This window comes from Ornithorhynchus anatinus, chromosome 9 (genome assembly GCF_004115215.2).
Source record: "Ornithorhynchus anatinus isolate Pmale09 chromosome 9, mOrnAna1.pri.v4, whole genome shotgun sequence".
NCBI lineage: Eukaryota > Metazoa > Chordata > Mammalia > Monotremata > Ornithorhynchidae > Ornithorhynchus > Ornithorhynchus anatinus.
Window position 1 is genome coordinate 53856743 of NC_041736.1, and position 16750 is coordinate 53873492.

General features: G+C 40.8%; 1 protein-coding gene across 5 annotated transcripts in view; it reads left to right on the forward strand.

Moving 5' to 3' along the window:
* USP34 (ubiquitin specific peptidase 34) overlaps positions 1 to 16750 on the forward strand; it is a 180576-nt gene that overhangs the window by 101865 nt on the left and 61961 nt on the right. For 3 of the 5 annotated variants that reach the window (XM_029071971.1, XM_029071974.1, XM_029071973.1), the window contains 11 exons: positions 203 to 328; positions 505 to 634; positions 1278 to 1313; positions 1716 to 1846; positions 3022 to 3647; positions 4702 to 4916; positions 5936 to 6051; positions 6133 to 6260; positions 9741 to 9830; positions 11220 to 11315; positions 12176 to 12258. In XM_029071971.1, coding sequence (XP_028927804.1) covers positions 203 to 328; positions 505 to 634; positions 1278 to 1313; positions 1716 to 1846; positions 3022 to 3647; positions 4702 to 4916; positions 5936 to 6051; positions 6133 to 6260; positions 9741 to 9830; positions 11220 to 11315; positions 12176 to 12258 — 1777 coding nt within the window. The remainder of the gene's footprint in view (positions 1 to 202; positions 329 to 504; positions 635 to 1277; positions 1314 to 1715; positions 1847 to 3021; positions 3648 to 4701; positions 4917 to 5935; positions 6052 to 6132; positions 6261 to 9740; positions 9831 to 11219; positions 11316 to 12175; positions 12259 to 16750) is intronic. The other 2 variants (XM_029071975.1, XM_029071972.1) reach the window with 2 other exon arrangements.

The following is a 16750-nucleotide window of genomic DNA, read 5'->3' on the forward strand; positions in this document are numbered from 1 at the left end:
CTCCCTCCTATTTAGAATGTGAGTCCCATGTGGGATCTGATTATCTTGTATCTACCCCAGTGCTCAGTGCAGTGCTTGTCATATATTAAGCACTAAACAAATTCCACTATTATTATTTTTTATTATAATCGATAATAATATGTATGTATATTTTGCCTTTTTCTTTCTATAATGACTCATGAATATTCTGTCTCTTGTCTAGTTGAAGCATTGTAGTCGCTATATACATGATCTGTTTCCCTCACTCATCAAAAATTTGGATCCTGTCCCACTTAGACATCTCCTTAATCTTGTCTCAGCTCTTCATCCAAGTGCTCATACTGAACAGGTAAGAAAGAAAATCAGTACATCACTTTATATTTTGCTCTTTAAGAGCATTAGTCATTTTTTGCTGTGTTTTGTTAACTGTACTTAATAAGCAGTAATCAAATAGGAGCAGCATAATTTAATTTATACTGTCACTTAAAAATATCCCTTCAAGTAAGTCCTTCTTTCTTTTATCAGACATTATATTTGGCATCAATGCTTATTAAGGCATTGTGGAACAATGCACTAGCAGCTAAGGCCCAGCTATCAAAACAGAGTTCATTTGCATCTTTACTTAATACCAATCTTCCTATGGGAAATAAGAAAGGTGAGTAATATGTTTATTATTATTATTATTAATTTTTTTTTAAGCCCAAAGAGAATCTGTTCCAAAGAGAATCGACGTTAGCATCAGTCTTTTCCTCAGCTTCTGGACTCTCAATTCAAGATTTTGCATGAATTGTTAAAGCATGTAATGTTTAAATGGAGAAATGTTTAACGTGACATGTTCTTCATTACACAAAACTTACTAAAAATAACATTTGCAATTCATTTCTCTCCTCTCGACTTTTTGCTTTGAAAAGGCATTGATTTCTTAACAAATGTTTTTGAAGGATGATCTCTGTATGATTAAGACTGCACTGGAGTATCAGTCATGCATTTATCTTTCTGAATTTCAAAGTTTCCCATGCGGTGTCAGCTCCTCTGTTTAGCTTTTGCCAGGATTTTCTAGAACTTTTATCTATTTTTGTCCCATATTCTTCTCTCCTGACTTCAAATCCTACTCCTCTTTCCTTAGGCTTTTCTATGCAGGCACCCACAACTGCCACCACAGGTCATGGGGAGTTAAATATTGCAGGCTTCCCTACCTGTATCTCTTGTTGATTATGTAATATGAGCAACTGATATGCTGTGCCAAAGAAGCTCAGTCACTTAGAATGTTTCCCTCCTGTTTTTTCCTTTTCCTTCAGAGGAAGAAGAGCTCAGAAGAGCAGCCCCATCGCCTTGTAAGTTGAGTCCTAGAAATGCACGGCAACCTCCCTTCTCATTTTTTGTATTGCTGGTCTTTTAGAGAAATAGACTCTTCTGATGGAAACAAATTTGTGCCAAAGTAATAAAGTTCATTTTTGAAGGAGCTCTGTGGTATGAGCTCCGTTAAAGTCACTGACAGTATTTCCTGTCTCTGTCTAATCCAGCAGTGACCACGAAATTCTGTATCGAAACATTTCTCTCCTTCCTTCCAGAAATAACTTGTAAATTATCCACTGTTTCCAGATTAGAGCTTTGGCTTGTAGCAGAGAGGACAAATTCTTATGTGGTGATATAGTTCAAGGAGCCAAGAAATGTACCTAAATGTAACTGTTATTAATTTGAGTACCAAAATAATGGTGGAAATGTTTTTAAAATAGGGTCACCTGCAGCTAGTCCCCAAAGCAGTGATAACAGTGATACCCATCAAAGTGGAGGCAGCGACATCGAAATGGATGAACAGCTTATGAACAGAACCAAGCACGTGCAGCAGCGACTTTCAGATACAGAGGTACGGAAGCAAGCCGTAGTCGTAGCCCTCCTACCTCTCGTCCCTTCTCTTTTTCTACTGCCCACCCCGCATGCTCCACTCTTCTGCTGCTCACCTCCTCACTGTCCCCCGTTCTTGCCTATCCCGCCGTTGACCCCGGCCCACATCCTCCCACTGTCCTGGAATGTCCTCCCTCCTCACCTCCGCCATACTAATTCTCTACCCCTCTTCAAAGCCCTACTGAGAACTCACCTCCTCCAAGAGGCCTTCCCAGACTGAGCTTCCCCATTTCCCTCTGCTCCCTCCACTGCCTCTCTCCCCCCCACCTCCCTTCAGCTAAGCCCCCTTTCCCCCATTTCCCTCTGCTCCTCCCCATCTCCCTTCCCCTCCCCTCAACACTGTGCTCATTTGCTCATTTGTATATATTTTTATTACCATATTCATTTTGTTAATGAGATATACATCCCCTTGATTCTATTTATTGCTCTTGTTTTTGTCTGTCTCCCCCGATTAGACTGTAAGCCCGTCAGTGGGCAGGAATTGTCTCTATCGGTTGCTGAATTGTACTTGCCAAGCGCTTAGTACAGTGCTCTGCACATAGTAAGCGCTCAATAAATACTATTGAATGAATGAATGAACCAGGGTGGATGGGTCTTTATGCCACTTTTTTGTTTGGGACAAGGAACCAACTGGGGCTCCATAGGTTTATCCGTGCCCTACCTCTTTTACTCCTCCCCCTATTTTAAGGAGGGCTACTAATTTCGTCTCTTTAAAGACAGTTCTGTTTACGTCGATTTTATAGTTTATGAAATCCAAGCCCTCAGCAATTCCAGTTTCGCTTTTCACTTACTGTACCTCGAATACACTTAGAAGAAAGTGGAATCCCATCATTTGAATTGGGAGACTTTATTCCCCAGAGTAAGAGTTAAGACAGATCTAATAATGAGCCTGCATTTTCCAAAAATTCTTGCTGACAAATGATCAAAATACATTTTTAATGCCAGATCAACGAGGCAGGCTAAGTTAGAATGTGAGTAGGGGTAATTGGCATTGGTTAGAATTTGGCTTCCATCTGTGTTACTCGTTATTATCGATCTGTAATTTTATATGGTAATTTACTACACAAAAGGATAGCCTTTTATGACATGAGTTTATTTAATTACGTAGATCTTTCACCTGTATATATTTAAATCTAGGAATCCATGCAAGGGAGTTCTGATGAAACTGCTAATAGTGGTGAGGATGGGAGTAGTGGCCCCGGCAGCAGTAGTGGGCATAGCGACGGATCCAGTAACGAAGTGAATTCTAGCCACGCAAGCCAATCCGCCGGGAGCCCCGGGAGTGAGGTGCACTCAGAAGATATTGCAGATATTGAAGCTCTCAAAGAAGACGATGAAGATGAAGACCGGGCCCCCAATCCCCCCAAAAGCAGTCGGAACCCGGAACTCCGAAACCGAAAACTGGAATCACAAACTGGCATTTGCTTGGGGGATCCCCAGGGCCAATCAGAGAGGAACGGTGCAAGCAATGGTACAGGCAAGGACCTCGTTTTTAACCCCGAGTCCGTGCCGCCAGTCGATAATCGAATCAGGATGCTCGATGCCTGTTCTCGCCCAGAAGACCCCGAACACGACATGGCAGGGGAAATGAGCACAGCTCACTTGTCTCAAGGGTCTCAGGATTCTTGTATCACACGGACGGAGGACTTCCTCGGGGAGGCAATTGGCAATGAGTTATTTAATTGCCGACCGTTTATTGGGCCACAGCATCACCACCACCATCACCACCACCACCACCATCACCACCACCACCACCACGACGGGTAAGGGTCTTGCTTGTACAGAAAGCCCTCATTGTCTCTAAGAACCGTGTCCCGACCGTCTGATTCTGATTGTGCCGGGTCCAATCACAGAGGGTATAGAGTATCCAGGCCTTCTTCTTCTCATTCTTCATCTGGCGGCACGTCTGCCTACCTGCCTTTTATTGGCTTTTTGCCCATTCCCGTTGCCTTCAGAAGTTAGTTTGGGTAGAGGAAAATAGGTAACCAATCAGGGCTCAGTGGAAGAAGAGGTTGAAACTGCCAACTACAATGGGGTTGATTGCGATCAGTTTATTGCCCCACGTGTACTGTATGCCCTTCGCCCAGCATTATCTAGCCAAATATATGGGGTTCTAGTAGGCGATTTCACCAGGTATTTCTTTTGGATAGTTTAGCAGGATCATATTCTGAAATAATGTGCTTGCCCTTCGCTTGCATTCCACCATCCCTTCAAATGCAAGCATCTTGGTGCAGTAAATCTTCTTCAGAGATTCCTGTGAAAACCAGACCAGTTGGGAGCAGAGAACGGATCTCGTATTATTTTTCATTAGATTTGCCCTTATTTCGTATTTTTAGGCTTCAGGTATGTAAGTCAGTGCTATCTAAACTGCATTTCAATTATCTTAACTTTATCACTGGTTCATAAAAGGTCTTTCTAATGTAGCTTTGGTGTTGAGTAGATAGATACCAAACCAAAAAATCAATAATTTTTTTGTGATGTTTGATCACTCTGAAACTTGTAACGGTGTCAACAGTTGTCTGACATTGCTACCAGAAATTGCCTAAATATTTTTGTTTCCTGCTCTCTTTCAGGAAGGCATGATGTCTTCAACTGATTTGCGCATTATATCATAGAATCAACAAATGATTAAACCCAAGCAGCTTTTCAGTAAAACAAGTTTAAGGGCTTTCTGAACGTTTACATTTTATTTAAAGCACATATTAGAGTTTGGGGGATTTTTGTGTCCTGCTGTAACGTGCTAAAATGGGCCTAAGCTTCCATCTGCAGTTGTGTGCTCGTTTTGAATCTGGTTTCCCGGTGTTTTCATTTTTGCAGACATCTGGTTGATGATATGCTTAGTGCAGATGATGTCAGTTGCAGTAGTTCCCAGGTCAGTGCAAAATCAGAGAAAAATATGGCAGATTTTGATGGGGAGGAGTCTGGTTGCGAAGAAGAACTTGTGCAAATCAACTCACATGCAGAACTAACATCTCATCTCCAACAGCACCTTCCCAATCTGGCATCCATCTACCACGAACACCTTAGCCAAGGTAAGCATTTAATGATCGTAAAGAAATAGAAGTGGTCTGGCCCCCCAGATAACAAAGACAATGGAAGGAATCTTGACAGAAAGTGAGAAAGTGACAAATACGGTGTGTAAAACTTCAAGAATGCGCTTTTCAAGCCCAGCACTCCCACAATATCATCTCCTTAGGAAAATGCAATTGTTTTGGGTATGTCCATGTGTGTCTTACTATTGCTTTCATTGCCAAATGTGAAACTAAAGCTAGGTTCAGAACGCCAATGCTGTACTGCAAGTGACCCGCTATTTTCTGAGACAAATATTATCGCTAATCACTTTAACCACTACGGTTTTTGTATTTCAAATTCAGAAACGTAGCTGTTAGGTGCTATACAGAATAGACTCCCTAACGGTATGGTGCATGTCCTCTGGGAGCTTGCAATTTAAAAAAGGTAAGCCTAGACGGGGACCTGGCCAATTGTGAATTACATACTGGAGCCCAGCCAGCCAGCCAAGGGTGTAGTTAACGGCTTGGGTGAGCGTTCTAGAGTCAGCCTTTACCTACCTCATGGCCTGCACCTCCAGTCTTCCTCCTACCACCGGGAGCAAAGCGCAACACTGGCAGCTGGTGACTAGTAAGTGCGGGAGCCTTCCCAATTGGATTACTCACTTCTCCTCAGGGAGCAGACCCATTCCTGGAAGGTCAGGGTTAAAGTTGGGTAGCTGTTTTCTGTACGTTAGCTTCTGGACAGATCTGCGGGCAACATTATGGTGCATGATAAAGGGAGGAAAATGGATTTTCTTGCACTTGGGTCTTGTATAAATCAAAGCTATTTCTTCCTTCACTTTCTAAATTAAAGATTACATCCTATTATGTAGTTTCGGCTTTCCTTTTTAAGATTGCTCTATGTGGAAGACTTTTGCAGTTGAATTTCCTCAGATTTATACATCTGATCAATTAAGCGGTAACATATTTTGGAATTTTATTCAACCGTTGCTTACTTTTTTTCATGAGTTGAGCAATTCAATATCATTTTCCCCCCTCAGGCCCAGCAGTTCATAAACATCAATACAACAGTAATGCTGTGACAGATATTAACTTGGATAATGTTTGTAAGAAGGGAAATACTTTGTTGTGGGATCTGGTCCAGGATGAAGATGCAGTAAGTTAATTAATGAAAAAGAATGTTTACACAGAGGAAACAGTAGAACTCTGATTGACAGTAACCACTTTTGTATTGTAGATTCATCTCTCTGAAGGATTAATAAATGAAGCGGAGAAACTTCTCTGCTCCTTAGTGTGCTGGTTTACAGATAGACAGATCCGAATGAGATTCATTGAAGGCTGCCTGGAAAATTTAGCAAACAACAGGTAACTGGCACTTTGTAAGTTTTTATTAGCAGCGATAGGTTTCATTTTGATATTTATCTGTCTGTTGGGCCATTGTCCTGTTGTATATTCTGTCTCTGCAGCGGGTAGATCTCATAGCTTTCGTAGTATCCTTAAAATCTTTTTCTTTTCCTATAAGCAGTTGAGTCCTCTATTCAGAGGCCTTTGTCTTTGCCAACCTCTCCTGTTTCACCGAAGAAGAAACAAGGGACACATTTAATCACTCACTCTTTCTGATTGTGTTGCCTTTATTGGAATGCAGTGGCTCTAGGTGTTTCAGAAAGCTAATTAGCTAGGTATTCTTGGAAAGTGACGTACAAGTCACACAAGGAAAATACAATCAAGCTGGAGTACATTATAAACCTTTCTGATGGCCCATTGTCCTACCATCTGGGCAGGTCTTTTGTCCCCAGACTAACAGTGCATAAAGAATTAGATTAGTCTTCTCCTCAGGTCTCTCAAAACTGTTCAGTCTGGGTGTACTCTCGGTGGGGCCTCTGATGTTAACCCCAAGATAAGTGGCTCTGCTGTACCATGTTGCAGTGATTTCTCAACCTCTGGTTTCCCCTGGGATATATGACTTCTGATGACTTCGTTCAGATTTCCAGCCCAGCGAAAATACGATCCTTGTCTATCTATATTTTAACAGTTCATTTATTAATATAATCTATTGTTTTGGGAGTTCAGTTGACATCTGGCAAGAGCTGGCATATAGTTTTAATTAAGTGGAGTATTTGGCCGTCTCGCAGTTTACTTTAGTCCTAGAGGGGCTAGAGTTAATGCACACAATACTTGATTTTTTCCAACTTGCAGTTCTTTAGAGGATAAGTACTTGGACCAATGCCAACAAGGAAAAAGGTGCTTTGTTCCTTCACTGGCAGTAAAACTTTTATAGAGCACGATTTTCAGATCGCTTGTTTTTGGTTATGGCCCTCAAGAACCACTTAGGAATCGTGAAATCTGAATTGGTGTGAAAACCTCAATTCTTCAATTTCTTATTAATTTGACCAAAATATTTGCTAATGAGGGCAATTCACAAAGCCTTTAGGGCATTCTTTTTTCCTGAGAAGACAACTCAGTTTGTTGGTTTATATGACCTACATCAATTTTGAAAGTCCCTGCTATGTGCTTCTTATTAGGAGTATTGTTACAGGAAGATGTTTTCATTGAATAGTGTCTAACCTCCCAAAATTCAGTAGAATGTTAAAAGCAAAAAGCTTGTGCTTGTTTTCACTGAGACTGGACTACATTTCACTTGTGCAGAAATTAAAGCGGTCACGTTTCCAACAATAAATAAGTGCCCTGAGTATGCTACTATCAACTTTTTGAATCAGAACCTCCGAAGAATTAAACTTGCTTTTAAGGCTAAATATTATGTTGGGCAGAGTGGGTAAATAGAAATTCTCTGGGCTGTTTAATATTGCATATTATTCATTCCTATTCCCAGGACTTAAGGAATATTTTATTTGTACATTCAACTATATATTTAGCTATCTCCTCTTGCTCCATTTGCTCTACTTCCTGTTCTCTCCTTGTTTTCCTCCTATTTGTTATCAATTATTTTATGTCCAACACCGTAGATTTTAAGCTCCTGGAGGGCTCTGTTCATGCCTTGCTCCTGTTGGACACTCAACAATAATAATAATATTTATGATATTTGTTAAGCACTTACTATGAGCCAAGGACCGTTCTAAGCACTGGGATAGATACAAGGTAGTCGCGTTGGAAACAGTCCCTGTCCCACACAGGGCTCACAGTCCTAATCTCCATTTTACAGATCTGGTAACTCATGCACAGAGAAGTTAAGTGACTTGCCAGAGGTTACACAGCAGACAAGTGGCAGATCTGGATTTGAACCCATGTCCTCTGACTCCCAAGCCCGTGCTCTAGCCATTAGGCCATGCTGCTTCAAATGCTTAGAGCAGTACCTCTATAGTGAATATTGGAGGATGCTATTTCTTTTTTATTCTCCAAATGTAGTTTAAGTGAGGCCATTTTAGGTATACCTAACAAAGTATTGATATTCCATATCCTCCTATTTATATAGATAGATGGGCTCCTACAAAACGGGTTTAGGACATACTTCGCACACATATAGCAGTCCATTCACATCGTGTTTCTTTAATTTCATACTCACATCTTGGCACCAGTGTGCTTCCGCTAATTCAGCCCCGTATGTTTCATATTTACAAAGGGCAAGTACCTTATTTACTTGTATAATTGCCTCTACTGCATAATTCACTCCCACTGATTTTTGAGGAAATCAAAACTTATTTTTATAAGCCATGATAGCAGCAAGCACTGGATTCTAAGAAGAGGAGAAGAATGCCTGGGGAGGGAGTTACTTCGTGATGTCATACCCAGGGGTAGAGATGGGAGAACCGAGGGGGAATTAATTCATTGATTGCTAATTTTATCACTTGGGAGAATGCAGTAGAAATAAGAGATTGGTCTCAAGTGCCTTTTTACTTTTTTCTTCCTTCTCTGCTCCATTTCTTCTTTTTTTTCTCCTGCTCCTCTCACTCCTACCCCTCCCCTTTTCTGGGATTGCCAAAAATAGGGGCAATTATGTGAATAAATATGGTATATCTCTTTCATTTGAGCAATTAAAATAGATTTCTCTAGACCGTATCTCTGTTTACATTTGTGCAGAATGTAAATTTGGCTTTTGGAAACGGAAGCACATAGACTAAAACTGTATTCCTTATATGTGAGAAATGAATGATAATGCTAGGTGTTTGTTTAAGACCATTGAGAAGTGCCTACTTTGTGCTAAGCAGTATCCTAAGCTCTGGGAAAAGGAGCAAGGATGTCATTGACATAAGAGCTCTGGCCCATAGGGGGCCTGCAGTCTAAAAGGGAGGCTCGCAGAGAAAGTACTAAAGAGGTAATTCGACAAACACATTGATTCTATAACAACAACATAAACGGAAGCAGTAGCTCATCAGTGTTGGGAAAGGAGCAGTCCTTAGACTCCTCGCCACCCCAGATCGGGCCTTCCTTGATTCTATTTTCAGTCAATCAGTGGTATTTATTGAGTCCTTACATTGTGCAGAGCACTGTACAAAGCATACAGCAATGAGTAGACCCATTCCTTGCCCACGCCGAGCTTGCAGTCTAGAGGGGGAGACATTTATTTATATATTAAAAAATAGATTATGGATATATATATAACCAGAATCATCCTAGTCTTATAAGAGTTGGAGAGTGGGCATTGGCTCACCCTACTTCTGAGGGGATGGATTTTTTTTTTTGTCCTGTTTCCCTCGTCCCCCCACGGGGTTGGGGAGGAGGTAGGCGTCCTGGTCCTCCAGCTCTGCCCCCACCAGCTGAGCCTGACTTATTCACTCCATGTTCCTGGAGGATGAAGGTCTTTAAGTCTTTTGTTTGTAATCTGTACTCTTGGAATCGCTGCAGATCACTGCAATCAAAGACAAAACACATTTTCTCTCTCATTTTCAGATCAGTAGTGGTTTCACTGCGTCTTCTTCCAAAATTGTTTGGTACCTTTCAGCAATTTGGGAGCAGTTATGATACACACTGGATAACAATGTAAGTACATTTTGAAAGTGAAACCTGGTGTGGTTCAGAAAATAGGTAATGAAGCACAATCTCTTCCTAGAGTAGCCTTATCCACTGATGGGTTCAGAGACCTACCAGTGAATTCACCAGTTTCTTGATTTCCACCCTAGCAGTTGAGATGAATCTCCTCCAACCTTCCATTGCTGTCTCTGCCAGTAGGGCTTCTAAGAAATTAAGAAATTTTCCTCACACTGGTGCAACCCCAAGTCCTGTCACGGGAAAAGTCCCACCAGCCCAAAGCCGATTTCAGCGGCTTATGAATGTGGCTGAAAGCACTGAGAATCCTAAGGGGCGTGAAGGAGGGCAGAACAGGACAGTCTGTGAAAAAAAGCAGCTCCTTTCGGAAGATCTGTGGTGTAGAGCCGCTCTGTCCACAGTCTCCCCTCGGTAACGCATCTCCACTTGTCTCCTTCCCCCAGGACTATGAGTGTTTTCATTTAGAAAACACTCAGAATCCCTTGAAACTGGTCTTAACTTCAAAGCAGTAATGTGAACTTGAAAATGCAGTTTAAGGCTAATGGTTTTTGGTGGGCATGGCCACCTTGGACAGCCTGGCTCAGCCCTTGTCCAGGTCAGTATAGAAATCCTCAAAATCCAGCTCAAATTTGTGTGGATTAATGTTAGCGCCTTTGTGACCTTGCGCAATTTTGTGAAGTGAGGGCTTCAGTGTGATTCTAAATGGACTAGCAGCATCATCATTTTAAAATAACATGTCTTTCTAGCAATAGGAAGAGCAATTCGTAGGATGTGAAGACCGAATTATATATTAACTTGTATAATGGTGACAATGTTTTCCCAGTTTTTAACTTGGAAAAAAATGACAGGCATATTGGATTGGAAAATGGGGATTACAAAAATTCACAAGGCTGGGTTTTGCCAGTTATATTGGTGGCAAGCATTATAAGCTACTATTTAAGGTAGGAATGCAAGTTATTTAACTTGGGAATCCTAACTGCTTTTGTTAAGCCAATTTTTTGCTATTAAATAATTTGCTCTTGTTATTGCCAAGAACTGTGGACCTTTGCTCCTTGGAAACCCTATTTCCTTCCTCCTATTTCTATACTTGCTCTTGTCCCCGGAGAGGTGACTGCAAAAATGCATTGTCTTGCGTAGATTAAGTAAGAGATCCACAGGTTGTAGCCTCTTTCAGACTCTACACACTGATGTGGTATTGGAAAGATGACATTAAAAAAAGTTGGAATGACCCTCAGGGTTTCATAAGATGAAGGAAGATCAGTCTGGTTCCCTTCTTTGCAAGCATTGAGTAGGAGGTGTGATAGTTTCTATATGGACATTTTCACAACTTATTTATACCAGGTAGCTAAAAGTCCTATTCTTTTTCTCTTACTATTGTGCCAGGTGGGCAGAAAAAGAATTAAACATGATGAAGCTCTTCTTTGATAATTTGGTACACTACATTCAAGCTGTAAGGGAAGGACGACATAAACATGCCCTGTAAGTAGACAACAGAGCTCCAGTCAGTGGAGTCAGGCTTTTGAGTTTTTCCTCACATTTTTAACTCCGTTTTTCTCCTCTTTTCCTGTGCAAGTTTATCATTTGTAGGCAAGGGAGTGGTCACCCAGAGCATCCCTCTTTCTCTAGGTAGGACTCGGCACAAACCAAACCAACAAACCAACAGCAGATGGATTCCTATTTGGTAGAAAAACACTTGGAGAGGGAAATTTCTCAACTTTCCCTAGCAACCCAATCCTCATTTATTGTGTATTGTATTAGGAAATGGTTATGTAACGTCATTTTTATTACGAGTGGCCTTCAGCCACCAAACACCAGACTAGTTTGGAAATTGATTATAAAGTGATTGATTTACTTTTGGTGGATATAGAAATGGTATTGTCAGTACATAGTTGAAATTAGCCATAAATTCATCTAGATTTTACCTGATATGAGGTATTTAGGGTGAGGTTTTGGAGAGGAATAATAGATCAGCGCTTTAGAGAAGGCAAGAAAAAAATAGTTTTTACCATTTATGATTTATGTAGGAGCACTACCATTTTAGCTTAAACTTAGGACTTCTTCACTTATTCAGATACTTCGAGCCCTTTGAGTTATCCACACCCCTCTCCCCACCTTTTCTCCTCTGCCAACGGTTTTCTAAACCATATAGCCTCTTCTCTAATTGTGAGATAAAACGTTCCATTTATTTTGAATTCTAGCTGATTGATATGAAATAATAAATCCTAAATGAAGAAGAGAGGCGTGTGGTTCTCATGTTGATACGCTGTCTCTATATTAGGGAAATAGTCCATAAAAAGTGGATCCTAAGTAACTTGTTTTAATGAATTTTTAAAATTTAGGTACAGCCACAGTGCAGAGGTTCAAGTTCGCCTTCAGTTTTTGACATGCGTTTTCTCAACTCTGGGATCACCAGATCATTTCAGTGAGTTTTTATTTTGTATCATTAGTTTTGCTTCAGTTATAGTAAAATGACTCTGCCTTTCAGCTCCCTTATTTGTTTAAATTAGCACGCATGCATGTTATAAAATATATTCTCAAGGGGGTAATTTGAATGTCTTCCATTTTCGTTTGAACAATTATTCAGTAATTATTTCAATTTAAAGAGTCTTGTTCCGGAACTGTAAATTGTAGTGTAGCAGTATTTTTGGGTAATCAGTTCATGAAAATAAAATTCTGAAGACATCTGTTAAATAAGAAGTTCTTACATTTTTTCCTAATTGGAAGTATTTCACTCAGGTAAGGATTAAAACGTGCAAACTTGAGAAATCTCATACCTTGGTAGAGTGAGGAGTGTATCCGTAATAGCTGAAGCCTAGAAGAAGATGTTTTTTGGACTTTTTTTGGATTGGTCAGTAGGTAGAAAATTAACTGTTGTTACTTGTAGCTTTTCTTTCCTTTGACCCTTCTCTCCCTCCCTGTTTCCCCTCCAGGTCTTACTTTCACCCTTTGCCCTTCCTAGAGCCTTCCTTTCTGCGACCTGCTGACTTGAGCTATTCCCGGAGTTCTTTCCCTCTGGGCTTCTAGCCCTAGGTTAGCTCTCCCCACCATGATTTCCAGACCTCACCTTGGCCCCCTTCCCTTCCCAATAGTGAATGGGGTCACAGAGCATAGTCTGCATGCTAGGCATATAAGCATATAGGATTCTCTAAGAATGGGAATAAAAGACCTTAGACTTACCTAAGATGGGGGAAGCAGTGGAGAGAGCACAGGCCTGGAAGTCAGAAGCACCTGGGTTCTAATCCCAGCTCCGCCACTTGTCTTCTGTGTGATTTTGGGCAGAGTCACTCCACTTCTCTGTGCCTCAGTTACCTCATCGGTAAAATGGGAATTGAGACTGTGAGCCTTATGTAGGACCGGGACTGTTCAACCTGATTAGCTTGTATCTACCTTAGTGCTTAGAACAGTGCTTGACATATAGTAAGCACTGAACCAGTACCGTCATCATTATTATTATTGTGAGGGGAAAGTAGTTTAGCCTGTTTTCCTCTTCGACCTTCATGTCCATCACTTGTCTTTTGGCGAGCAGGGTATTCCTACTTAATGAAATCAGGCAGGGAAGAAAATGTGTTGGTGCTTTTGAAATCCCCAGTTTATAATGTGAATTTTTTGACTCTTAAGTCCCCAAACCTAAATTCAGGTGAAACATTTCAGGATACTTAAAATCAGGGTATTTCATTACCAGGCAATACATAGAGGTTTTTGTTATTTCTGGTTGAACTTTCCATCTGTTGAGGAAGGTTCAAACATTTAAACCCTGCTTAACTTCCAGCTTTTATAAAAAGAGAAAAATGGAAATCACGCCATCATTTGGGTACCTAAATTTTCAAAAGTTGGTGTGCTGGAGAGGATACATGATGAAATCAGGAAATAATAGGGAAGAAATGCTTTTACTCAGCAAGATGCTAAAGATTTGAGCTATAATTTGGACGGATCTGTAACTTAGAGTATAACTTGTTTACAGCAACACTCAAGGGGCTGAGAAATTGAGTTCACTATATCTGACTGTCATTCAAACTGTGGTAAATATAGTAGCTTCATAGAAGTGCTGACATAGGCTCAAAAATCTGAAGCTAAAAATTTCTGCCAGGCATACTTGGAGGATGAGAAACAGAAGCCAATTTGGAGCAGAATCCAGTAGCACAGAGACCCGTCGTAAGGTTTTTGAAATCTCTGGTCTGGAAACCTCAGTTGTGGAGAAGAGGTTTCAGCAGCGTTCCTGCCTCTCTAATCTGGCCCCATTCGCTGCCAGTGTTGGCTCCACTCAGTTGTTCCAGGTGTTGCTCGTGTCAAAAACTAAGAGAATACAATTTGGCTCAATATATTCAATCATTCAATCGTATTTATTGAGCGCTTACTGTGTGGAGAGTACTGTACTAAGTGCTTAGAAAGTACAATTCGACAACAGGTAAACAAGGATCAGCATCAACAATATATGATGAACAAGGATCCACTGGATGTTTGATGGTGGACTTAGGATTCAGAATGACAAGGGTTTAGAACTCCTGTCCTGTACCATCATCCTTCCCCCAAAATGCTTCCACTTCTTTCTTAAGGCATGAAGGGAGGAAGAGGATCGTAAATGGAGTTTTCTGGGGCTACTCTTGATTCTTGGCTGAACAGTTGCTGCTTTCAGTCAATGAAGAAGTCTTACCCTTTTTTCATTTTCTGAAGGTTCCTGTTCCTTTTGGGAATTAAGTTCTGTAAGTCTTCTGCAGATTTGGGAGAATGGGCCTTGGTCAAATGTATAGCGAAGGCCTTGGCAGATGATAGAAAGGCAACTACTTCCATTCTAAGAGCAATCTTCTAGCACAAACTTGGCCCCCAGATCCAAGCTCTAGGTCTGAGGAGCTGAGATGAGTACCTCAGAGACTGTTTTCTTATGACGAATCCCTCAGAGCACGGGATGGGAAAAATTACTATTCCTTCCAGAAAAAGACAGAGAAAGCAAAAGAAAGAATCTCTGTTGGAATTACTAAGGCGGTTATTGTGGAGGAGAAAAGACAGGAATGAGAGATGTTGCCACATGAGTGGAGAGACTCGAAAGCTGAGGGCAAAACAGTGCTAGTATGCTAATTGGCAAATAAGGAAAGCGTGGTTCACTGTTGTACATAAATGATCTGATTTGTGATCTGTTCTTTAACTGCTGAAACTGGCAACTCCTCTGTCTAGTGGGAGAGTTTTTCTCCCTTTCTTTGTAACTGCAGCTCATTCAGATTTAGCATGTGTTGGGGGTTGTGCTTTACTCTTCAAGTAGGGGTTGAAGTTGTCAAAGCCAGTAGATCATTTTCTTGGTGAGTTATGAATAGAGTGCTGTAATTGAAATAAAATAGCATTCAATCTTAAGGGAAATTTGTCGTGACCAAAAGGTATGTGAAGCTATAACCAGCACCCGAGCTTAAATGATATCATTATAATCAAATTATACTATGCTTAAAGAAAGTGAGACTATCTCAGGGGGCCTTGGAATTAAGAGCTAGGACTGTTCAGAGGGAAAATGTGAGGCAAGGAATATGGAAAAGGGAATGTTTACTGTTATCCCCTCTCCTCAGCTCAAAAAGATCGTCCATTATTCTAGGAGATAGTCTCTTCTGCTGCCATATGTGTATTAATAAGGTATCCAAGAATTATAGGTTAAGATTTAGGGTTGTTTTTTCAAATGGTGTTAAGCTCTTACTATGTGCCAGTCACTGTTTTAAGAACTGAGGTAGGTACAAGCTAATTGGGTTTAACACAGTACATGTCCCACATGGAGCTCAGTCTTAATTGCCATTTTACAGATGAGGTAACTGAGGCGCAGAGAAGTGTGACTTTCCCAAGATCACACAGCAGACAAGTGGTAGAGCTGGGGTAGAACCCAGGTCCTTCTGACTCCCTGCACCATGCTGTATCCACTAGGCCCCACTGCTTCTCTACTCTTGAAATTGAGCATGTTTACTTTGGGTATAAGATTAATTTTACTTTTTCTTCGCTGTTAGTTAATTGGTAATTATTCACTTATTCACCAACACTTTCTTCAATAGATTTGTTTAATTAATGCCATCAGGCTCCTGGGCAAATGAATAAATTATACATAAGACTAGGTTAACAGATTAAATCCAGATAATGGAGCACCTCTTTTTAAAGAGCTCAAATAACCATAGCCACCTTCTCACCCATCTTTTAAGCAGCCATCAAATGTGTAGTGGGGTGCCTTGTCTTATTCCATTTTTAGAGGCTGAGAAACAAGGCATGGTGGGGTGAATAGGTTTCCCTGAAGTTCTTTGGAATCAACTGAAAAGGTTGAATTAGAAGTCCAATGTGGACAGATGCTCTTCTTTACTAGATCATGTATCTTTGAAGGATGAAATAAAGCTTAGACCCAAAGTCCGTAACTAGAAGAAAATTGCAGATAAAATTATATTGCATTCCATTTACTGGTCCACAGGCAATTGTACTGTCCAGAAGGGGAAGGGAAATAGTTAACCTTTCAGGAAGCCTAGTATCTCTGCTTCTCAGAGTAAGCCCTTCTAGTCTGCAAGCTCTCTGTGGGTGGAGAACATATCAATCAGATACTATTATTATTATTATCATCTGTGTTTTTTAATACAATTTTTTATGGTATTCATTAAGCACTTACTATGTGCCAGGCACAGTACTAAGCTCTGGGGTAGATACAAGCAAATCAGGTTGGACACGGTCCATATCCTGCGTGGAGCTCACAGTCTTAATCCCCATTTTACAGATGAGGTAACTGAAGCCCAGACAAATTGACTTGCCCACAGTCACAGCAGACAAGGTGGGTTTAGACTTCTAGGCCTATGCTCTAATCCACTAGACCGTGCAGCTTTAATACAACTCTGTTGTATTGAACTCTCCCAAACACTTAATACTCTGGCCAGAGTAAGTGTTTAATAAATAGCATTGAGCTAATGATG